This window comes from Cnephaeus nilssonii (assembly GCF_951640355.1).
Source record: "Cnephaeus nilssonii genome assembly, chromosome: X".
NCBI classification, from domain to species: Eukaryota; Metazoa; Chordata; class Mammalia; order Chiroptera; family Vespertilionidae; genus Cnephaeus; species Cnephaeus nilssonii.
In genome coordinates this window covers 8080613-8105278 of record NC_137071.1, presented here as the reverse complement: position 1 = coordinate 8105278, position 24666 = coordinate 8080613, and the positions used below count along the sequence as shown (strand labels likewise).

At 42.0% G+C, this 24666-nt stretch overlaps 1 protein-coding gene across 5 annotated transcripts in view; it reads left to right on the top strand.

The window, feature by feature from the left end:
- Positions 1 to 24077, top strand: part of SH3KBP1 (SH3 domain containing kinase binding protein 1) — a 355548-nt gene extending 331471 nt beyond the window's left edge. For all 5 annotated transcript variants that reach the window (XM_079765733.1, XM_079765735.1, XM_079765736.1 and 2 more), the window contains 5 exons: positions 12994 to 13103; positions 15011 to 15139; positions 18659 to 18930; positions 20801 to 20864; positions 21826 to 24077. In XM_079765733.1, coding sequence (XP_079621859.1) covers positions 12994 to 13103; positions 15011 to 15139; positions 18659 to 18930; positions 20801 to 20864; positions 21826 to 21867 — 617 coding nt within the window. In that variant the 3' untranslated portion in view covers positions 21868 to 24077. The remainder of the gene's footprint in view (positions 1 to 12993; positions 13104 to 15010; positions 15140 to 18658; positions 18931 to 20800; positions 20865 to 21825) is intronic.
- Positions 24078 to 24666: the final 589 nt, after the last annotated feature.

Here is a 24666-nt window from a genome sequence, read left to right as displayed (position 1 = left end):
TCAGCTGTGTCTATGATGGGAGAACTTCTGTGCTGGCAACACCCTTATGAGACAAGACTTAATTCAGTGTGGCTTTGTTGCTCACTGAGTCTGCCCCCTGGGTGTGCCCCTTATAGATCTGTTGTAATCTGGATGGTCCCACTCTGACCCCTTGGTACACTGGCTCTTGGATCTCCAAGGGGTGCTAGTTTAGCCTCTGCCTGAGGCCACCCAGCAGGAGCTATGGAGAGATCTGTAGGTTCCTCTTCTTTGTTTGGGTTTTGGAGGTGTCCAGATGAGACCCAGCTGTGAAGCAATGCAAGCTGTTGTGGGGCCTTGGGCCTTCTTTTGGATGTTCTGGGTCTCTCTGACTCAGCTGAAGTTTGTTAGGTAAGTTTAGATTTCAAAGGACCAGGCCATTCATATGCAAAAGCCTCTGCACACAGCTAGGGTGAGGCAGAGTCTCAGGGCAGAGCAAACAGCAATGGCTTCCGGTCAGCCCTGCCCTAAGAGGCCCCTGGGTCTCAGTGTCCTTTGGTAATCGCAGCAAGCACCTCTGAGAGAAAGCCGCCCTCAAGTTCCGCCCGCTGCCAGACAGTCCAGTTTCTCCCCGTATGAGTCTGGGTCCCCAGAGTCTCACCCGGAACTGGAGTTCAGAGCAGTCAGGAGCTTGTGTCTCCCTGCGGATTGAAAAAGACAGCCGTGTACTCAGTTGCCAGCCTGCTCCGCACACGCGCCTCTGTACCTCTGCACTTTACTTCCGCAGCTCCTCTGAGTCTCAGTGTGCTTTTCTCTTCCCTTCTAGTTGTACAATTTCTACTTAGCCAGCCTTCTTGGGTTCTGGATGATGTCCCGTTTTGTCTTTTAGTTGTAGTTTTGAAGTGGTTGTGCTAGGCAGCAAGTTCAGGTGTTTACCTATGCCACCATCTTGGTTTCTCTAAATGAACAGATTTAGCTTACTGGGAGACTCATGATGTTGGCCTTCTTTTTCTCTTTATGACTGGTGATAACTTTATCATGGACGCATGCATACCAGTTCATGAGGTGGCATTTGAAAACCACAGGTCAGGCGCTTGTCTGCAGAGATGAGGGGAAGAGGAGAAATATCGGTGGGAGGGCAAACAAAAGGCCCCAGAGAGAGGTGGGTGTTGAAACTCTGGCAAAAACTCACCACCCAGATATGTACAATTAGATTACTTTTTTTTATAGAGATACAGTTGCTTGTGATTTTTTTTAAATCACTCATGGAATGTCAGATTTTTAAGAGTACTTTAACTACTTTGTACCTCTGTCCTCTGTTTTCCCCAGGGCTGGAGAATGGGGCCCACCAGCCCTTCTAGCAGTTGGGGAGGCACTATTCCCTTTGTATGCAGTAAAAAGGGCACTGGGCTTCAGACAGGTGGTATCTCCTCCTCAGATTTTATACTCAGCATAAATATGGGCTTCTGTGTAATTATGGACATTAGGATGTTGTTTCACATGTGCATTAAAATTTTCTGTGTCAGACTGCTCTTCCTTTGTCTAAGTAGAGTGCATTGACTAAGATGGAATGCCCTGTGTGACTTGCTCACTAAAAGGAAACCGACCCTCAGCCTGGTTGCATAACAGACCATTGGACCTGCCTCACACCCCTTTCAATTTTGGTTTTTCATCTTTAAACCAGGGGCTTGGATAAAATGATCAAAGAGGCCTAGGTCCAACTCTCAGCCTTATTTCTCTGAATCTGTTTCTTTTAGCTGAGTTGTCTGGACATTGAGAAAACTGCTCTTTTGGTAACCTCTGAATCCTCTTTAAAATGAAATAGCTTATTCTTTTATTTGTCTCTTTACCTCACTTCTTTTAGTTCTATTAGTTCCTCTAACTTAGAATTGATCATTTGCCCCTTTCTGAGGTCTCATCTAGGTTTTCTTTGTCCTAAAGATATTTGCTTATAAAAGATTTGCTGGCCACCCTAGCTAGTTTGGCTCGGTGGATAGAGTGTCGGCCTATGGACTGAAGGGTCCCAGGTTCCATTTGGTCAAGGGCACATACCTCAGTTGCAGGCTTCTCCCCAGCCCGGGCCCTGGTCGGGCACGTGCAGGAGGCAGCCAATCGATGTGTTTCTCCCACATCGATATTTCTCTCTGTCTTTCCCTCTCTCTTTCACTTTCTTTAAAAGTCAATGGAAAAATATCCTCAGGATATTTTATTAACAGTTTAGTTAATAAACTAGCAAGTCTAGTTTATTAACAGTTATGGGTATAATAGTTATGGCATAAATTTTATAAAGTTTTAAAATTATTTATTTGCCTTGAAAAGAACTTGTCATGATCTTTTTACCCAAATTATTACAGAGAAATGTAAAGGCATAGGATATTTGCCATCGTAAATAAATTTGAGTTCCTAGAGCAAACCCTTATAGAGAGTCAACATAATCCCACAGGTTCACCAAGGAAAAGATGCAGTGTACTGGATAAACCATGGTTCTTAGGTAAACACATTTGGATTTGAATCCTAGCTTTGCAAATTCTCAGATGAGTGACTCTGAGATCCACTTTCCTCTTATATATGACAGGGTTAGTAATGCCCACTTACCTTAGAGGGTTGTTGCAAAATTAAGACATAATGATGTGATGCGGCTGACACAAACAGGTGCTTTCTGTCTGATAGTTGGTATAGCTGCAGTTCAGATAGAGAGAAGCACCAGGCATCGACCTTCATTCTTACCATGAATACTATTATTGGAAATTAGGAAAGTTCTAAAACACATAACATAAATCAGCTGGCTAAGATTTTGGTAGCTACATATGGAATCAATCATTTCATACCTATTCTACTCAGTTGTGTCTTTATTTTAAAGAGCTTCTCCCATGCCCCCCAATTACAAAGGGAATAGGTTCTTACTTTAAAAAAAAATAAAAGAACCCAGGAAGCTAGAAAGTACAGTTCCCTAGTATCGCAATCTCTCCCTGACATAATTATTGTTCATTTGTTACACATACTTTTAGAAATGGATTAATTTTTTAATGTGATCATGGTTCTGACCCATTATTTTTTTTACTAAGTAATGTATGCTTAACATCTTTCCATGTAAGTCACATAGATCAACCTTATACTTTTAAAGGCTAAGTAATATTCCATTGTATGATTCTACCATAATCAGTTCTCTAGAAGCAATGCTGCAAAGAAGAGCCTAAGACAGGGATCTGTGAATGGGACTACTTATACCTTGGGGGGCCATGGAAACTTCTCAGGCTACGGATAGTGCTCATCTTCTTAAGTGTTCTTTCTTCAAACTTATATCTTGAGAGCCCTGATGTCATTCTATTTCTCCTTTTCCTATTCCCCATTTCCAATTGCCCTCTCCTATTTTATGTGGCATAGCCAATTTCTTGTCCAGTCCAGGGGTGTAAAAACCCGTGGTGCAAACTAAGAGACAGTTCTAAGATTGGTGTTGGAATTGAGAAACTGAGTGACTCTATCAACTGGACAAAAAATCCATTTACAAGTCAGTTGGTTTCCAATTCATTGCTTCCAGCAAAATTGAAGAAAATCTCTACTGAGCTGTACATTGATGGATTGTTAAAAATAGTTCTTGATGATTCTAGACCACTTTCTGAGTTTTGGTATATAACTCAAAAGGAGTTCAAAGAACCGACTGACTTTGTGATAAAATTCTTTACATTTCCATCTACTTTTATTTATGTGAACAAAGTTTCTTGGCACTTATAACTATAAAATGAAAAATAGAACTAGAATTGATACAAAACCATGTCATTTTTGTGCTACATAATAATCATCCACTATGGATGAAGTATCGGGGGGCAATAAAATTCTACTTTTTATACTTATAAATTATCAAAATGTGTGGTATGTGTGTATACATATGTTTTGATCATCCATATACTAATAATTATAATGATAACTCAGTCCAGAAGAAAAATAATTTTTATACTTAGAGTGTTATGATTTCAGGAAATAAAATAATAAATTTACATTTATATGCACTTTATAGCATATAAGATAATAATTAACAAAGCCCCAAAATACATAAAATTCATAATGGCATATGAATTCCAGAAGGGGAAAGGAATGATGCAAAATTTTCAACTGTTAAAGAAAAGCTTACTCATGACCTTTTTAAATGGATGATGGTAGTTGTTACATTGCTGTGGTATTCAAATACATATTGAATGTATTCAAGAGAGCAATAAAGTTATGTTTTAAAATATCAATATTTAGATTATAGCAAAGTATATCCTTTGTGATTAAAACTTATACAAAATTTTAGATGACAACTTAAGATGTGTGAGGGGATACATGGGTTTTCAAAATCATTTTAGAAGGTACACTGGCAAAACAATCTGAAGACCACTGGCCTCGTAAGTATATCATTTTACACTTAGATAAACATTTCTACAGGTTAATTTGTAGAAGTGGAATATGTGAAGGTGCACATATAGGTATTGCCAAATGGCATCTCAAAAAGGTAGTGCATCCCTAACCGGTTTGGCTCAGTGGATAGAGCGTTGGCCTTTGGACTGAAGGGTCCCAGGTTCAATTCCAATCAAGGGCATGTACCTTGGTTGCGGGCACATCCTCAGTAGGGGGTGTGAAGGAGGCAGCTGATCAATGTTTCTCTCTCATCGATGTTTCTAACTCTCTATTCCTCTCTGTAAAAAAAATCAATAAAATATATATTTTTAAAAAGGGTAGTGCAATTTACGTTCCTGTGAATAATAGTATAACTACTATTTCCAGTAAAAGAAATACATTTTTATTAAATCTTTTTGCATAGTAAGTTTGGGCCTATAGTGAGCAGTTTTTAAAGGCATGAAAATGTGACAAGTTGCTTTTCCCCACTTAACATGGCTTATTATCGATTCACATGAAGCACTTTACCTCTCTTCAGTGCTAGACTTCAGTAAGACACATGCACCCTTCCCCTGATTTAAATTTGGTCCCCATGCTATCATTGCTAATTTTATCTTTTTACCTTGCTTTCATAGTAGCTAGCAGAATTTTTAATTGTGTTTGTGTGTGTGTGTGTATTTCTCTCTCTCTCTCAGGGGGCTTGAAGCTTCGTGGATCAGGGACCATGGCTATTTTGTCTACCCCTGTATCCCCCCATGCCTAGCCTAGAGACTGACTCATAGTTCTCACTCAGTAAATGGGCCTTCAGTGAATGGACTGACCATGAATGAGAAAAATATACCATGATGTTGGGTAGTGATAGAGATCTTTGTTGCCACTAGCCACAAGTGACTGTTTAAATTTAATTTAATTTTAGTAATCACACTTAGCCATAGCCTATGCACCCATTAGCCACATGGGACTAGTGGCTACCATATTGGATGGTATAGATATAGCAGGTTCCAATCACCACAGCCAAGTTTTAATGGATAGCGCTGATTTAGAGAGATTATTTGCATTCTCAAAATTATCACTATGCCTGGCATGCAATAGATATTTAATAAATGTTGGATTAAGTGGATGAGTAAATAAACTAATATCTCTCTCTCATTCTTGTAATAGATTTCTCATTCTAAGCCGTATTCCACTCCACAGGCTGCCACCAGGGATGTTAGAGTACAGATCTGAGTATGTCCCTTCACTGCTTGAAGTTCTTCCCAAGTTCCCATGAAATCCCAGTGCCTTAAGTTTCCATGTAAACATTACTTTTAACCGAATAGCCAAACATTCTCAGTTAACTTGCCTAACTCCTTCCATTTCTTGCCAGAGATTTCCTTAAAGAGGTCAGCCTCTTTTTCTGTCCTTTTAAAGCACATTTGAATAAAATAGAAAAAGGCAGTTTGTTATCAAAGCATACAGTGATTTCTTCACCAAAGAAAATTATTTTTTTTTAGTATCTTTTCTTGTTCTTGATGTAGAAACAAATCTCAGAATTCACCATTGGCTGAATGAGGAAAGTAAGGTCAAGTGTTCCTGCTGTCTATCCAATGCTCTGTAGTGGAAAGAATTCCACAGATCTGAATCGCAATGTGGGCCCTGTCACTTTGTGGGTGTGACCTTGAGCAAATGGTCTAACCTCTGACCTTCCCTCTCTCCCTTTATGGAATAGAGCAGCACCTACAGAGCGTGGGTTTTTGGGGAGGATTACATGAGTGCACACGTGTGAAGGATAGAGTAGTAGAGTGGCTGAACAGTAGCTCAAACCTGTTTACTCTCAGCAGCTTGCATCTTGCAAACATCACACCTGGATTATAAATGAAAACACAGCAACTAATCTGCTATATCCTTACACATTTTGGGGGGCTTATTTTCCTGAAGAAGCTGATCATTGCTCAAATGAGAATTTTTCAGTTGGTGAGTCAGCTAACACAGGTGTTCATTTGACCCCCCAATTATGGGCATATCTTTGTAGTCTGTCTGCACAGATGTTCCACACTAGTCACATGATTTACGTGCAGGGTGAGATTTCCTCCCTGCAACCCTGCGGGCTTAGGGTTTACTCATATCTGAAATCTTAATGTTTAAAAAGGTGTGTGTATGTGTGTTTTTCATTAAGGTTTAGCCTTACCATTAGATCTCTGTCTCCTAATCCCACAATTCCATCAATGGTGTATGAAAACAAAATTCTACCTATGTGATTTGAAAGAGTTTTCACATAATCTCTCATTTATAAAAGAATAAATCTCCAAAGCTCAGAGCATTCTCTTTTTTTTATTTTTCTGGTAGAAGCCCAGAAAGGTTGTTTGTTAATTTATTCATTGATCATTTACTGACCACTCACCTCAAGCCAGCAATGATGTTAGGCCCAGGACAAACAGAGATAACAGCCACAGTGTTTTCCCTGGCTCATGCGGGAGATAGATAAGTCAACAAAGAATGTCAGTTCAGGGTGCTAAATGCTGAGATTGGAGTGATGGGTGACTAGGGGAGCAACCAAGCCAGACTTTAGGGTGCAATCTGGCTTCTTGGAAAATATCCCAGTTGCCTGAGCCAAGCCTTGATGGCCCCAGTGGAAGGGAGAAGAGGAGAGGGGACAAAGTTGCCTGAGGGACAGAGAGAGAGGTGGGACTCTCTCTAAGGCACTGAGATTTCATGAAAACGTGGGAAGAACTTCAATCATCGAAGGGACATACTCAGATCTGTACTTTAACATCCCTGGTGGTAGCCTGTGGAGTGGTATGGGGCTCAGAGTGAGAAATCTATTATAGCGGTTCCAGGTGAGAAGTTCCACTACTTTAGTGATCCTTGACAGGGGCATGTGGAAGGAGGAATGGCTTCCAGAGATAATGGGAGATAGTGATGTTGCCAGGCTTCAAATGAAGGAAACTTCCATTCCAGGGCTTTCTCGAGTCCAGAGCAGTGAGCCGCAATGAATAAACAGAGCCATTTAAGAGCTTGCAAATAGTTCTTTTGGTGACAGCTGGCTTGTCTCATACTCCTGACTTTTTCTTCTCTGTGTTTTCAATGGATGTGCTTTAGGTCACCTGTGGTCACTCATATCATCCCTCCTATCCGTGGAAAATGAGTCCACATTTTCTAATTGAACTAAATAGGGTGTGACTGAAATTCATGGAAAATGGGCAATTCCATGTGGCATGAAGAATCAGAGGCCTTTCCAAGCCAACGCTGTGTCCAACGTGAATTATCCCCGTATGTCTGCAGAGGGCTCTTTTTCCAAGTTATCACAAAAGCCAAGAACCTCTCATCCTTATGAAACTGACTTTTAAAAAATACCCACCATTCCATTTGCCAGCTCAATAGATTTGGATTGACTTATAGGCATTAAAACTATATTTTTATTAAGAGGAAAAATTCCCAGCCAAGCTGAGAAAGCTCATATCAGATTTCAGCCTGATTCATTTCAAAACCACCATGAAAATTGCGACATTTTCTTCGCACCACAATGGGTTAGTCATGGAAATTCTGCCTGAATCTCAGCTACCATGATCATAGTCATGAGAGTGTGCTCTATGCCACTGAAAACTTAGGTTACAGTACTGAAGAGTTTCCCCCTTCACTGTCAGAAAGCAGAAGTGCGTTGCAATTCAGGGTCTGAGGGTTCCTATTTCAGCAAGTAACCTCCTACTTGGTGTGTCTTTTTCTTTCTGGCAGTTTTTTATTGTTGTTGTTTGAAAAAGCTCAAACTAAAGAAAGTTCAACGTAGCTGAATATGCATGAAGAAGTGAAAAGCCCCTCCCCCGTTGGACTCTGACCCTTTTGAGTGACAGATGAGGCAGTCTTCTTGGCCATCTGTCGGGGAGACGCTGGCTGAGTGTAGCCAGGCTTCAGCATGTGTGGGTCTTTTTAGTGCAGACCTCAGCCAGTAAAATGAAATGGGCCAGCCAAGCAGCCGTGGCACAGAATGCTGCCTTCCACCCTGAAGCTGCCGCCTCACATCCCACTAGCAGTCACTTCTGTAAGCTGCACTCCTGGAGTCAGGGTTTTTTCTGGAGCTTAGCTTATGCATTCATTGGCTTGTTCCGTTGTTCACTTGTTCCTTCATTTGCAGAATATTAAGCACGTTTTCTCCAGGAATGTGCTAGACATCGAGAGCTCAAAGCAAAGTTCCTGCCCTCCTGGGGCTCACAGTCTAAGTGTGGGAAACAGACACCCACCTCTGAGTCATTTTGAAAGTATGATTTATGACAGACCACCATCTCACACACCATCAAACCTTCAATTCCCAGGGGGCTTAATTAGTTTAGGAGGGTGGGTGGGGAGCAAAGATGGAGTCCTCCCTGGATTCCAGCAGATGTTTCTTGGGCGTGAACTTGTCTGTCCCTGCACACCAGTGCATGTACAGAGTCCATCCTAAGGGGACCTGGGGCCATTCCACCTGCTCTCCACACCCCTCTCCCATCCAACTCTGTATGCTGGGTCACCTTGTCAGCCTCCTTCTCACTTCAGCTGCAGTGTTTCTGACCTGGCACCAATGCCCAAGCTTTTGGTTACCACTTTGATCGACTGCTCTGGCCCCTTATTGCCCCCTCCCTCCCCCGAAACGGGTCAGCACTGCCCAGGCCGGTATTACGTCTCACTGCTGATAACTTACCCGCCCTGCAGTCTGTCTATTCACTGGGCCCTGGAACACCCCGTCACTTACCTGATGGCCCCTACCCCAGCTCACTCTCCTCTCTCTGCTTGGTCAAGTCCTTACTTATCCCTCCCTCCCCTTCTTTACTTGCCTGCATGCTCATATCACCTGGGGAGATTGAAAACATACCTGTGCCCAGCCTTTACCCCAGACAAATTCAGTCAGTCCCCAGGGTGGGGTCCAGGCATGAGTCAAGTCTTTTTACTTGTCCAGGTGGTTCCACTGTGCAGCTAAGGTGGAGACCCAGAGTCACTTAGCCTTTAATTGTTCTGTAATGGCTTCAATCTGTCAGATTTTGCCTCCAGAGCTTGCTTCCATTTCCTGGACAGAGCCATAATATAGGTGGTCCCTCTCAGCCCCTGGTAGCACACAGCCAAGGCCCCCAGCAGCACCTTGTTTGCTGGAACCATTATCAACCCTCTTCTTCACCTCCCCTGGCTGCCTGCTCAGCATTTGCTCCTCAGTTCTGTGTCCTCTCTCCTTTCTCTCAGGCTTCCTCTGCAGTCTTTGTGGCCCCTGTCCTCCACAACCAGCTGTCCTCCACGAGGATACCTCCTTAACCTGGGCCTTATTTCCTACTCTCTGTTTGGAAGCTGCATAGAGAACCTGCCAAACCCACTGTATACAGAGTGCATGCAAGGATGTTGGTGGACACGTTTCTATAATTTAAAAAAATTGGAGTGAGGAATGATATGGAAATGAATCATCCAATAATAGGGGATTGAGTCAATAAAACATGAATTGCCATGCAGTAGATTATACAGCAATCAAAATATTTATGAAAAAAATTTTAGAGTTGTGGAATGTTATGTTAATGAAATAAACAGATGCAATGCTACTTATAGTGTGAACTAGACTATTTATAGAAAAAGCCTGGAGGGTAATATACCGAAATGCTAATAGTGGTTGTCCCAGTGTGGTAAGATTATAATTGACTTTCTTTTGTTATTATAATTTTATGTGTTTTTTAAAAATTGTACATTGAGTAAAAGTAAAAAATTATACTTTTGTAATCAGAGAAAAAGGTGACTTTAAAAAATTAATTGAGAGAATGTTAATGTTAGATGGTAGCTTTTGCGCTCAATCCAAGTGTGTAATGAGAAATTTCCTTTGCAGACAACGTGGAGTTAGTAAAGGTGAGTCCTGGGGTATGGTCAGGAGGGGGACTTTTATGAAAATAAGATTTTCTTAAAGGGAAGGCCCCTGAGAGGGTCAGAGCAGTGAACTGGCTCTGGAGAGGCCCACCTAGCAGTGGAGGTCTTGGCCCATCCCTGAGCCCTACTGAGCTGGCTTGTGAGGTGGGGCCCTTTTTAGGAGCCTCACTCTTGTGCTGGGTGCTGATTGGTTCCTCTTTTGGCCTCTGAGAACCACTGACATTTTTCTTTATGCTGTCTCTGCAGATAGTTATCCTTTGGTTATATTTGCCTTGCTCTGATAAAAATAATTTCATTGACTGATTATTCATTTACCAGGTGCTAGAATAAAGTCACTTCACATAATCCCTGGTGTAATGTAATCGTTTGTACTGATCAGTGACGTGTGCTTGGTTTTGCATATTCCACTAAGGAAAATAATTTGCAGACAACACCTGCCTGCTCATTAATAGAATAAAGCCATCACACAGGCAACTCATTTATCATAGCCATCAACAAAAGAGTGCTCTCCAAAATAAGGAGGGGAAAAACACACAGACTTTTTAAAAATTCTTCATTGTTGAAAGTATTACATATGTCCCCTTCTGCGCCCCCCCCCCCCCCCCGCGTTGTCCTCTCCCAGCCTGCCTCCACCTCCCAGCCCCGGCTTACACACACACACACACCCCATTGTCTGTATTCATTGGTTATGCTTATAAGCATACAAGTTCTTTGGTTGATATCTTCCCCCCAATTTATGCCCCCCCACCGCCACCCTCCCTTGCCTTCCCTCTGAGGTTTGACTGTCTGTTCAATGCTTCTATGTCTCTGGATCTGTTTTTGTTCATCAGTTTATGTTGTTCATTATATTCCACAAATGAGTGAGATCATGTGATATTTATATTTCTCTGACTGGCTTATTTCGCTTAGCATAATGCTCTCCAGGTCCATCCATGCTGTTGTGAATGGTAAGAGTTCTTTCTTTTTTACAGCGGCATGGTATTCCATTGTGTGGATGTACCACAGTTTTCTAATCCACTCATCTGCTAATGGGCACTTAGGCTGTTTCCAAATCTTAGCTATTGTAAATTGTGCTGCTATGAACTGGGGGGTGCATATATCCTTTCTGATCGAAAACACACATAATTTTTTATCTTTTCTCTCCTGAACCAGCAGATTTTCAGTTATGGGTTCGGATGCTTTCTGTTGCAAATAAAGAATATCTAATTAAAATTGGCTAAAATAACAGAGGGTTACTAATGTCACGTGGAAAGAAGTCTGGGCACTCGATTATTCCAAGGTTGGTGGGTGGCTCATTGGGCTTGTTGGTCACCCAAGGTATTTCCATTTTTCTTTCTTCCATCCTCACAATCTCCAAGAGCATTGGCCATACCTCCACTCATGGTCATAAGATGGCTGCCACAACTCTACACATCCTGTCCATTCAAAACAACATCCCAAACAGGAAAGAAGAAAGGCAACAACACAAATGGCCTTCCACTCAGTTGGCACTTTCTAGCCAGAGAGGTAATCTCTTTCTCAGAGTCTCTTAGTAGATTTCCCTTTATTTCTGTGACCCAAATTGGGTTACATGGCCACCTCCAGACCAATTGCAGGCAACAAGGAGCATGATTGACTTAGACTAAACATGTTTCAGCCCAGGGGCTGGCACACTGTCCTGAAACAAAACTGAGACTGTGCTAAAGGGAGAATGGGGAATGGTTTGGGAAGGCAGTGCCTAGAATAGCATATGAAACACAGTACTTTTGTCAGAAAGAGATGGTGTTGCCCTAGTCACAAGCAATAGTGGGTCTCAGGGTTGGCTCCTGTCTGCCAGTCTTTCCTTTGTGCATCGCATATACATCTACACTTCATTTGTAAATCCCCCAAGCTCTGTAGATCCAGGTAACAACTTGATCTGATCATTTGTTGAAGAGGATGACAAAATCAAGGCAGAGGCCTTCCTCCTGGTCGGTCACATGCCAGGTGCAGTAATGATCTGGCTGAATGATTCTACATTCATCTGAGACATTAGTAACAGAGATGTGAGGTCCCTGGGGGCAGGCTTGTGCCCACCATCCTCACTGGTGTAGCCTTGGTATTGAGCTGAGTGTGTGTGTGTGTGTGTGTGTGTGTGTGTGTGTGTGTGTGGCATGTACTAGTTGCTCAATCATAATGGAGTAAATGAATGAGCATACTAATGACTAATGACCAAATAAAATGATGCCTTTATTGACTGATGCCTCTAGAAAGAGAATGGTGCCAAGCTTTATGAATTATCTGAAGAAGTAGAAGCTTGCTCTCCATCTATAGGGAGTTTGTGGTCTAATTTTAGGGTGAGAGCTGATGGCCAGAGTACTTCAGCACAACGAGAGGAGGAGCCTGCCCTCTCTTGTCTTTTGTAACCAATGACCAGCATTCACGTGTCCAAGGATGTTGTCATACCTCATGATAACTACTTTTTATGATGAGGCTGCAAGAATGTTTTATCTACCAAAATGAACTTAAATTTGTGGAAAAAATAAGATTCATTCCTCCTTTACTCCTCTTTCTGTAGCTTTTCAAGATTTATGAATATAGGTGTAGAAGAGGGGAAGAAAAATCCTGTCTCTCTCCTCCATGTTAGCTTGTTAAACTGAAGTGGAAATGATTCTTCATTCCGTTTGAGTCATGTTTATTGAATGACCAAAGAATGTAAACAGCCTTCATAAATGATGAAATGTAATCTAGGCATCAAGGATGATTGTCAAGGAAAAGAGATGCTTTCTGGCACATTATGAGAACCATCCTCACTCCTATTGTTGCTCTTAGAAATCTGTTTTACTTTTGTTTTAGACCTAGAAGGTTTTGACTCCGTGGTATCATCTACTGAGAAACTCAGTCACCCAACCACAAGCAGACCAAAAGCCACAGGGAGGCGGCCTCCATCCCAGTCCCTCACATCAGTAAGTGTCTTCTCACTTCTCTACAGCTCAAATGCAGGAAACATTAGAGATTCTAGTTCAGGACTCTAATGCAAGTGGCTGTTTAGAGGACAAGCAGGAGAGGGAGATTATGAGATACACCGCTGATCAAAAGTGATTTGAGAGTCCTCTGGAATCAAGCAGTATTTCTGTTTATTCTTGGTGTGCCTGCCAGCCAGGTGGGCACTCCCTGTTCCCACTTTCCCTCCTCCTTCCAGACTGATTGTTGTTTGAATCTGAAATGAAATTGGTAAGAAAAAAAATGTCATGCTTTATGGTAGGAAAGGAGAACAAGGCTTATTTGGTCTATAAACAAAACAAAACTACTAAAGAAAGCTCTTGCCACTGTACAGTGCTTGGCAGTGACAAGCCTTTTTCTCCCACACAGCCCTTACAGAGATTGCTTTTAAACATGTGAGGCACCTGGTCATGTTGGAAAGTACAGTCAGAACTCTCTGGATAACCCATAGAATTTTTTTTTGTTTGGGTTGTTTTGAATAACTTCTTTTCTCATTGGAAACCTATAACATATTATTGTACCAAATTTAAACAATGAAATTCCTAAAGAAAGTTATCTGTAATCCTGCTCCCCAGAGCTATGAACTGTTACTTTCTTGCTATAACCTTAGCTTTTATTTAAAATTCTATTTGTGTCTCTAAAGTTGTTTCTTCAAAAATGGGATCACTTAGTATGCATTGCTTGGAAGTTGCTTGTTCCCTTATATTGTGCACCTTTCTCCCAAATCATTACACCTTCTTCCATAACATCACATTTAATGGCTGCCTGGTGTTCTAATTTGTGAATAGATGATAGTTTATCTAGCCAGTGCACTATCATTGAACATTTATGTTGTTTCTAGTCCTTCATTATAAACACTGATGTGAATGTCATTGTAGAAAAATCTTGATGCTTCTGCAAGCAGTGTATATGTATCTGTCTGCCTATCTTTCTCTCTATCTGTCTATCTCTCTATATCACATTGCCTTGCCCTTGCTAGGAATGCAGGTCGAATGCCTTATGACCTTAACCCTGATATGCCAAGGAATGAACCTTTTGCAGGTTTCCCAGGATACTTTCTACTTTCACCTCATCACTTATCATCATTTAGAAGAAAAAGAATGCACTTCCTTTGAGCCTCTTCTCTCATATCTTCCGAGTCTGGCAGTGTGGTTTGAGTTGTCCTCTTTTTCCTCTTGTATGAAACAAACCTAACTATGTATTGATGCCTTTTGTGAAGAAAGACTTGAAAAAAGTGGCTTACATTACCCTCTTATATAGAGTACTGTGTCAATACCATCTTCTTTCCCTTTTTCATGTCACCTACCCACACCCTCTCTTATGCATCTCATGTACACACAAATTTTTTAATGGCTTCTTGGTATCTCTGTATTTAAATTTCTAATCCTACCTCCTACATCTTTTCTATAAATCCTTCATCATTTTGGTTTTCCCTCCAAATTCTTCCCAACTTTTCAAGATCTAGAGGCATCCAGAATTATGTACAGAAAAGTGCAAATTACCATCTACCACCCTACCCTTGGTCCATACATTCCATGTCTGGGAGTTTATACAGGATGTCCCCAAAATGTATACACACTTTAACAGCTGATAGCTCAATTTTGAAAATGAAATGTATTTTAATAAACAGTGCCTTTATAATTATTCAATGTGTATATACATTTTGGGATACCCTATATATATTTTGGGGACCAAGTAAAAGCATCTCATCTTTGCTCTGCTTTTAGACTACATATTTGTTCATTATAATGAGGAGACAAGCAAAATACAAGTGTCAAGTGCTTTGAAAATCATACAGCATTATGTTAACAAAAGCTATGTCAGCTACGGTGTAATTCTGACAAAAGCATTTTCTTTTGGCTTTATCCAGTCTTCCCTTTCAAGCCCTGATATCTTTGACTCCCCAAGTCCCGAAGAAGATAAAGAGGAACACGTTTCGCTTGCACACAGAGGAGTGGACACATCAAAGAAAACTTCAAAGACTGTTACCATATCCCAAGTGAGTGACTGGCCATGGTGAGGGTGTCACGACAGCACAAGATCCCTGCCTTTTTGTGTATGCACTGATGATGTGTTATAAATCAAACAAGGATAAATAGATGTCTCTGTCAGTTCAAGCTGCTATAACAAAGTGGGTGGGCTTATTAACAATAAAATTTAATTCTCACATTTCTGGAGGCTGGAAGCCCAAGATCAGGGTGCCAGCACCATCAGTTTCTGGTGAGGGCTGTCTTCTGAGTTGCAGACAGCCAACTTCTCGTATCCTCACATGGCAGAGAGAGGGTAAGAGCTTTCGGGGGTATGTTTTTTAAGGACACTAATCCCACTCACAAGGGCTCTACCCTCATGACCTAATTACCTCCCAAAGACCTCACCTCCAAATACCATCAAAATGGGTTAGTATTTACAATATGAATTTTGGGAGAGCACAAACATTGTCTGTTGCAACAGGCAATGCAAGTTTTTGTCATTCTTTAGTGATGGTGCTTAGATTGTCATCAAAATCCCCAAGGCATTTTACAAAGTCTCCAAAACTGGGCAGAATCCCTGAGAAACAAGTTTGATTGATGATTTCCCATGTTTCCTCTTGTGGTTTGATCTCCTCTTCATACCATCAACCACATATACACAAATGCCCTTGCACACCATCACCTTCTCAGAAACCAAGACAACTTAAAAAGCCTATAGGTGTCTAGAAAGAATACATTAACTATATTAAATGTTGTGCCCTCTGCCCACACATCTTCTCTTTTATGTTCAAAATGGGTGGTGTCACAGACTATGGTTGGAAGCTCATGAATTTGAATAATTAATGGTGGTATCTTAAAAGGTGATTTGGATTTATTTATTGGGATAAATTTATTGTCTAAAAACATTTTAATTTCATTGCATGCCCAGGGATGGTATAGCTCTTCTAAGTTACTGGCTTGTGTGAAAAAAAGCAGACATTGTTTAGCAACAACTGTGTATGGCTTCTGAAGGATACCCTGTACAAATTCTGCTTGTCCTATGAATGTGAACCAAGATTTTGAAATTTATGCTAAGAGAGCCCAGGCAGTTGGAATTATTCCCTATAAATGCTTGCAACTACTTTCTGTCTAAAAGTAGAAAACTGCAGTCATTTTAAAGGCAATTGAAACAGGAATTAACACAAAGAAATAAACATTTATGTAGGATTTTCCTTCGCATAGATTTAAAATTCTACATGCATAGATTTTCTTTAACATCTGATACAGTATGCAAAAACTATCCTATAAAACATATTAATTGTAATTATTCACAAAACTGAAGCATTCTTCCTTTATAAAAGGACTCCATTTTCAGAAATTGGATTTAAACCTGTGTGTTTTTTTCTGGTTATCCTAGGTATACAAGGTTAGTTGCATTCTCTCTGACCTCTCAGACAGCCTTGGGGTGTTTCTACAGTGACATCTACTGGTGGGCAGAGGCTCTTCCCATTTCTGATTTTTACAGTTCTATCTTTTAGGCTCTTTCACTTCCCTGCAGCTGTCATGTCATGTTGTTTATTGCTTTTAGAAATTCCACATGAACTAATTTGGTGAAGGTATATGGTGTCCTCTATTCTGTGAGAATTTTTAGAAGTATTTGTTAGTTGAAATGGGCCTGGAGAGCAAGTCATATAGTAAATGCTCAGAGAAGCATTCATTCAAGAAATGCCTGGAAGCCAGTCAGTGTGAGGACATTGATGGGTTGGGGGAGGTATATGAAGATGCAGGATGGAAAATGTGCAAAAGTGTGAACTCAGGAGTAGGAAAGAAGCAAAGAAAATAAAGACAGTAGAGTGTGAATTTTCAGACTTGGGTAGCCACAGTCATGATACCAGGCTTGAGGGTCCAGCTGATGGAGGAGAGGATTGAATCCCAGCTTTGCCAGTTATTAGCTGTGAGACTTCGGGAATTTCTAAACCATGTCCCTAAGCCTCCATTTCCTGCTCGGTCAAACATGTATGCCAACTGGTCCTTGTTTCAATTGTCTAGCCGATGTCTGGTAGGTGACCAGTGCTCCATAAATGTCAGTCCCTCTTCCCTCTTATTATAACTCCTATGAACAATAAGCATGGAATGGCTGATCGCTATCTCTGGCAGCAGAAAGCGCTTTTCCTCAATGGTAACTTGGCAGAGAAAAGGCAAGCAGAGAAGCTGGGAATGCTGGCCCATATGCCTCTGTCTTACTCTGCCCAGTCTCTCCCTCCAGCACAGTCTGACTTCACACTCTGCCTCCTTACCATGCCAGCCAAGCCCCTTCTTGGCTCCCGCCCTGGGTGCCGGCTGCTAGAGGGAGTTCCAACTGTGTGGCCCAGCTTCACCACCAACCTTTTCTTCTGACTGTCACTCACCCTTTCACCTCCCAAAGTCCTGTCCTCCCCACCTGCCTACGTCTCACCTTCCCTTGCTGCTGTCTCCTCCCCTGGGCCTGCCACAATGCCCCTCTTCCCTCCAACCTATGACTGCCCCATGCCCTCCCACCCCCTGGTCCCTTCAGAATACTTCTCCATCTGGCCTCCACCTATCTCCTCTGTCTCCAGCCTGGTCCTCTCGGACTCTTTCCCTCAGCATATCATCCAACTCAGGGTCTCCCCCATCTTTGAGAGTGAACAAAACCATTCCTTGATCCTGTCTCCTCCTGCGGCTTCTCCTGGAACACTGTCTTTATCCCATTTTCCTTCCTCTGCCAAGTTTTTGGAAAGTGTTCTAAACTTGCAAGCCACACCCCTCACCTGTGTCAGGCACTGACTACCTTGATCAGGTTTCAGTCTCCCTTCCTCCATCAAGTGGGCTCCCCCCGTTTTCCTCTTAGCACCCTTGACCCACTTATCCAACCATTTTCTTCCTTCTGGAAACTCTTACAGGGGACTTCCATAACCCAGGCTCCTCTTCTGGTCTGGCTTTGTCCCCTCTCACCACTCTGTCCTCGTCCTCAAGGACACTCTGTCCTTTTCTTCCCACCTCTTCAATTTGGGAAGTGCCCAGTTTCCATCATCGGGCTTCTTCTTTTCTACTTCCGTGCTGTTCACCCCCATGGCATTCTCTTCCTCTGACTGTTTCTCTGACTGTTTCTCTGACCCAATTCACTCTTTCAGTTGTTGGCTCTGCCCACTAGACATGTACTTCTGCGGCTCTCTGTGCTTCCCTCCCATGTGCACACTTCCCTCTCAGCTGCAGGGTGTTGGTTGGTCTGTCTGTCTACACTGAGTTCTGAGCTCCTTGAGGGCCAGGAAAATGTTTTGCTCACTCAGTTTTCGGAGCCTAGCAAGGAGGTGGGACTCTGGACATGTACATTAAACAAATAGGAACTGCCTGGCCAGAAAGGTGATCCAAGGTAAAACATACAAGGAAAGGCACTTCTATGGGGAATGCCTACACCAAGTAGGCCCTTGGGGCTTGTAGGTGAAAGAATGAGTGAGAGGATGTGGGGTGAGGCATGGGTGGTGATGTAGATAGGGGGTTGCTAAACGTGAATCCCTAGCCTGAAGCCTTTCTGCCCTTCCTTGTCACAGGTGTCTGACAACAAAGCACCCCTGCCACCCAAGCCAGGGACCATGGCTGCAGGTGGTGGTGGCGGACCAGCCACTCTGTCCTCGGTGGTACCCACCCCCCTGTCGTCCTCTTTGGGAACAGCCGGACACAGAGCCAACTCCCCGTCTCTGTTTGGCACGGAAGGAAAACCAAAGATGGAGCCTGTGGCCATCAGCCAAGCGGCCGTGGAGGAGCTAAGGACACAGGTCCGAGAACTGAGGAGCATCATCGAGACCATGAAGGACCAGCAGAAGTGAGTGTCTGGGGCCCCTTCTTCTTCTCCGTGTGGATCACTCTCTGCTGGGCCAGGGCCTAGTCTGCAAGCCTGGGTCCCAGCCTGCCCTGGAGGGTGGACCAGCCTCCCTGTGATGGCAGCAGGGGGTGGCAGTGGATGTGAACTCAAGAGACTTCACAGAGCTCAGCTCAATGAGTAACTGGGCCTGCTGCATGTAGGAAGGGTATCAGTTGGCTGAGGGGTTTATGGGGAGGGGACAGTTACAAGGACTCACATGCTTTCCTTTCAGCTGCTGAAAGGAAAAATCTTTTTTTTTTTTTTAATCCTCACCCAAGTATGTTTTTACTGATTTTTTTTTTTAGAGAGAGAAAGATAGGAAGGGAGAGAGAGAAACATCAATGTGAGAGGGAAACACTGATCAGTTGCCTCCCATATGTGCCCTGAGCGGGGATCCAACCCACAACCTGGATATGTACACTGACCAGGAATCGAACCGGAAACCTTTTGGTATATGGTAGTGGTCAGCAAACTCATTAGTCAACAGAGCCAAATATCAACAGTACAATGATTGAAATTTCTTTTGAGAGCCAAATTTTTTAAACAAACTTCTTCTAACGCCACTTCTTCAAAATAGACTCGCCCAGGCCGTGGTATTTTGTGGAAGAGCCACACTCAAGGGGCCAAAGAGCCGCATGTGGCTCGCGAGCCGCAGTTTTACCGACCACGGGTATATGGGATGACACTCCAACCAACTGAGCCACCTGGCCAGGGCAAGGAAAGATCTTAAAATCCCCATAAAATACAGTATGCACATGTACCAGCTTTTTAAAATATATACATTTTATTGATTTCAGAGAGGAAGGAGAGAGAGAGAGAGAGAGAGAGAGAGAGAGAGAGAGAGAGAGAGAGAGAGAAGAGAGAGTTCTAAACACCGATGATGGGAGAGAATCGTTGATCCGCTGCCTCCAGCTTTCCCCCTACTGGGGATCGAGCCCACAACCCATGCATGTAACCTGACCAGGAATGGAGCCAAACCATGCCCTCCTGGTTCATAGGTCAACACCAACCACTGAAACATGCAGGCCAGGCTGTACCACTTCTTAATCAGCCCAACAGCCAGATTTTCCTCTAGCATCAGAAAGATTTCAATTATTTCAGGTAGCTGCCCATTATAATAATTAGTTTGCATTTAGGAGCTGTCATGTATGAAAAGACATAGGGAATCTTTAAACCCAAGACTTTATACTGAGCAAGTTGTTCTCCCCATGAGACTCAGGGGCTCCCTCCATGCATGCCCCCACACATGCTCTCTCCCTACCTTTCATCTTCAAGGAGCACTTCTATGGGGAGTAAGATCTGTAAGCGAAAATAGCTAACACACATAAATATTACACTGTGCCATATGCAGTGACAAAAATGGTCAAAGGGTTAGAATTCAGAAGGTATGGAATGGTGAAAAATATCTATAATGAAAATGATTATGTAAGTACATTTGAAAACCAGTAATCTATAATGAAGGGATAGTTTCTAGTCAAGATGGCAGAGAAGAAAGACGACAGAATATGAACCTGGATACCTGGAGCCTAGTCACTGAGGCCACCTCTCTAGGCCTCAGTTTCCCCATCTTCTTTTAGGAGAAGCTTCAACTGAGGGATCTTAAAGATCATGTCAGACCTACTATTTGATGGCTACATATTTTGGGAGCTCAGAAATAATGGCAACTCTTTCTGTCTCTGACAAATTTTAAGCAATAATAATACAAAGAAAACAATGTTCTATCCACATTTTCTTTGTAAAAGAGTCAGATGGATTTTGTAATGATAAGAGGCTTCTTATCTCTTATTGGGAAAGTCTGGACTTTTGTTTAATTCCATTGTTTGCTTTTCAGACGAGAGATTAAGCAGTTACTGTCAGAGTTGGATGAAGAGAAGAAAATCCGGCTTCGACTGCAGGTGGGTCCCTTGGGGTCCTGCCTCACGAGAGGCTCCGTTGGGAGTAGGGGCAGCATCAGGGCTTTTATTTTGAAAATAAATGATTGTTACTTCTCTGCAGATTTAGGCACACTTCCTGTGGCGATTTTCTTAGAATTTTATAGACTCACTTTGCATCCTTTCCTGGGATCCAGGAAGTTTGGGGAAGGAAGACATTAGTAACTGTACCCCCAATTGGGTTTCTCACTTGGAATTTACCTGAAACATGTCCTCTGTGAAAAGTTTCCCCGGGTTTCCAGAGGCCTCATTGTAGTAATGGCCAGAGGGCATGGCATTGGGGAGACCCCATGGCCAGTTGGCTTCTGTTATGTGGTCGTTGGGATTCCAAGGACCACAGTTGCCCACACTCGGCACTTGCTCTGTATCTTTTTACTTCTCCCTGATGGTTGTGTCAGTACCACCAGAGTGCCAGAGCCTTGTACCCCTCAGATCCAACTCAGCTGTTACCAAATGGCCAAAGGAAGACTTTTAGCTTTCATCCAGTTGGTGCCCTTGGTGGTGATTAGGACCCATGCTGCTTAAAGAAAGATAGGTAACTGCTTGTCATCACTTTGGAAATGCTGACAGATACCACCCTGGGCCCAACCACTGCTACCTTCCAACACTGGCAGGTGGTCCCGCAGGTCAGGACAGCCTGCCCCACCCTCTGGCCAGGAAACTAGAACAGTTGTTACTTTTGACAAATTTTGGATGCTGGTAGCCTGAGAATTAAAACATCCACTATTTCCTAGCACATCCCATCTGCATGCCTGTTCTTTAGGTTTGTGCATTTCTATCAACTCTTCATTCAGATGTCATTTTACCCATTTTGCCTTTAAGCTTGTCAGGCTGATTATTTTCTTTCAATCAACCAGGTTGATTATCTTTCAGCTTCTATCAAACCAGCCGATTCATTATGATTTTGTTGGCTCTTCTTTTATAGATGGAAGTTAATGACATAAAGAAAGCTCTTCAATCAAAATGAATACTTGATCAATGAAATGTCGCATTATTCATACTGAGTCCAAGACTCAAATTTTCCACCCCAGCCAAAATAACCTTGTGCCAAAAGATTAAAGATTTGCCTCAATATGTCCCAGTTTGAAAGATTAGCACAAAAATCTTGATAGCACAACACAAATTCCATCCAAGAGGAGATTCTTCCCCATGGTATAGTCCTGGGTCTGGCACTGGTTGTGACTTAAACAGAGCAAATTGTGCTAAAGGCTTTTTTACTATGAGATCTCATGCGAAACGAAAACTCAGGCAGTTTAGTCCATAGTGGTACTATTTTGATGATATTTTCCATTAATAAAATGTAATTTCAGATTATTCGTTTACAAGCTTTATAATTTTATGATTTTTTTAAATCGTGTTTTGTCACAGATTCCCCCAGTATTTGTATTACACATAGTCCGGAGCAAGCATCCCTTTCTTTTGCTGCAGGCGGAAAGCTGCCTTGCTTTGTGTCCCCGCTAGGAGTCTATTACATATGCAATTTTAGGTCCAACCCGTCCCTTCTCCTGCCAGCAAACCCCACCACCCTGAGATCAATTTTAGCTTATATGTGATGGTATATTTACAAAAAGAGAAAGAGAAAATCTGGTATTTGCAATGATCTGTGCCTTCTTTTTACCACCCTCTTGATTGGAACTTTTGTGATGCAGCTACCATGATTTAAAACAAAATTTTTTTAGCCACTTATCAAAGTCCACTAGAGGCTACTGTCTTCAAAGCTTCTCTCCCCTAGCCAAAGGTCCTAAGAGGAGACAGCTGTGAAGTTGGGCGTGCTCTGTGGTACCAGCTGCAATTTTTAAGTTCTAGTTTTAGGTTGTTCATGAAACTAGAAATGTCACCCCTGCTTGATTTTTCATCAGCTAAGTTAAACCCTTGCCTCCTGTCCTTTGCACCTTTTGCGTGAACAGAATATGCATTATTAAAGCAAAAACAAATAAAAGTAAAATGCAAATAAAAACGAGGGAGGGAAGTTGTATTATTTCCTGCACTGGGTTATCTGTGTGTGTTATTGTTTCAGCTGTACTCACATAATGTCATATGCCTCCATCTCTTGTAATCCTTTCCTTAGGTGCAAGGGAATGGAAGGTGGGGGTTCTTGTTAAAGTGTAGCCATTGGTTCTTTCTGGCATTTTTTGAATTGCTTTTTCCCTCCCAAGGAAACGTGTTTGCTTGTCTGCTTTATCTCTGTAACAAATGAACAGTTCAGCCTTAGTCTGTGTGACTGCTTTCTAATCCTTAGCTGAAAATAAGGGGACATACTGTATTGCAAAATTGTTTGGGGGTTGGGGGTGGTGGTCCCTTAATGGTACCTGATGATGTTTTTTGTGTTTCTAAAAAGCTGCTTTGTCTATTTCCTGAGTTTTAGAGTAAAAGTAATAAACATTAATAGATCTTCACAACCAGAATGAATGAGAATTGATAACACTGAAGAAGTGTTATCACCACATGTTATTTATCATCCTAAGTATTACAAATAAAAGTATCTTCCTTTCTCTCTTTCCCCGCCTTCCTCTTGCATACATACTCATCCTTGCTGCTTGAGGCTGCTACTTCCTCCAGAGTATTTACAGAGCCTGGACACCTGGTCTGCCAGGGTTAAGGAAGTTAGTTAAGGGAAGTTAAGTGTGTAAGCAAAGAAACCTCCGATCCTTCATTCCCATGTGTTTTCAGCAGCCTTGCTCTCAATGTGCTTGGGACCAGGAGTGCCAAGTTTCCAAGAGCAGCATAAAACATTCCTGTACCCCTTGACTTTTCTAAGCATTTGTGCTAAACTTGAAGCCTTCAGAGATTTCCTACCACCTAATATAAGAATGAGGCTCGGATTCTTTGGTGTTTGGATTTCTCATGTACTCATCATGAAAATCCCTAATGATGTAGTTTTATATGATGTGTACACAGAGTAGGATTCTTAATAATTACATTGAAAGTTGGAGTGTCCTCATGGGGCACTGGAAACCTGGAATGTAGAGGGCTGTCATCTTCCCCTCACAGAGGCCCACTGGCTTTCTTTGTATAAGGAGAGGGAGACGTGATTCTAGAAGAAGTTGGCATATATAGCTTCATTAATGACCCTTGGGCTAACCAGCAAGAGGATTCTGCATCATGGAACTGGATGAGCCACTGTCTGAACAGCCACCATTTTTACTCTTTACAAAATGGACCCATCAGAAAACATTGAGAAGCTTGGAAGTATCACTTTTGAAAAAAAAAATTCTTTTGTGTTCAGCATGGACTCCACCAGCATCTAATGGAAATTATTTTTTGCTTCATTTTCTAAAGTTGTATTTAGAAAAGTCTTTAGTATTATGCTTTGTAAAGAAGATGATTAAAATGAAATTTTGTGAAAATATTTTTGGTTAAAGTTGTCCTGGTCCAAGAGGGATGATTTCTTGGAATTTAAACCATTTTTCTCCATTTTACACAATTTGATTATTCTCATAGAAATATCTTCAGAGGACATAGAATATAGTGCCCCCTATCTTTCTCAAGTGAACAGAAATAATTCATTAAAATCTGTGGCTGTGAATTCTGTTTTTAAGGTGTTAAATTTTACACTCAGATTTAAGCAGAAAATTCTAGTAAGATCTAATTTTTAGTGTAAAAATCATTAAATTATTGTTATTCAAATAATTGTGCAAAGCTGCTTTTAAAAATATATTTTTATTGATTTCAGAGAGAAAGGGAAAGGGAGAGAGAAAGAGAAAAATCAATGATGAGAGAATCATTGATTGCCTGCCTCCTGAACCCCTTTCCCCCCACTGTGGAT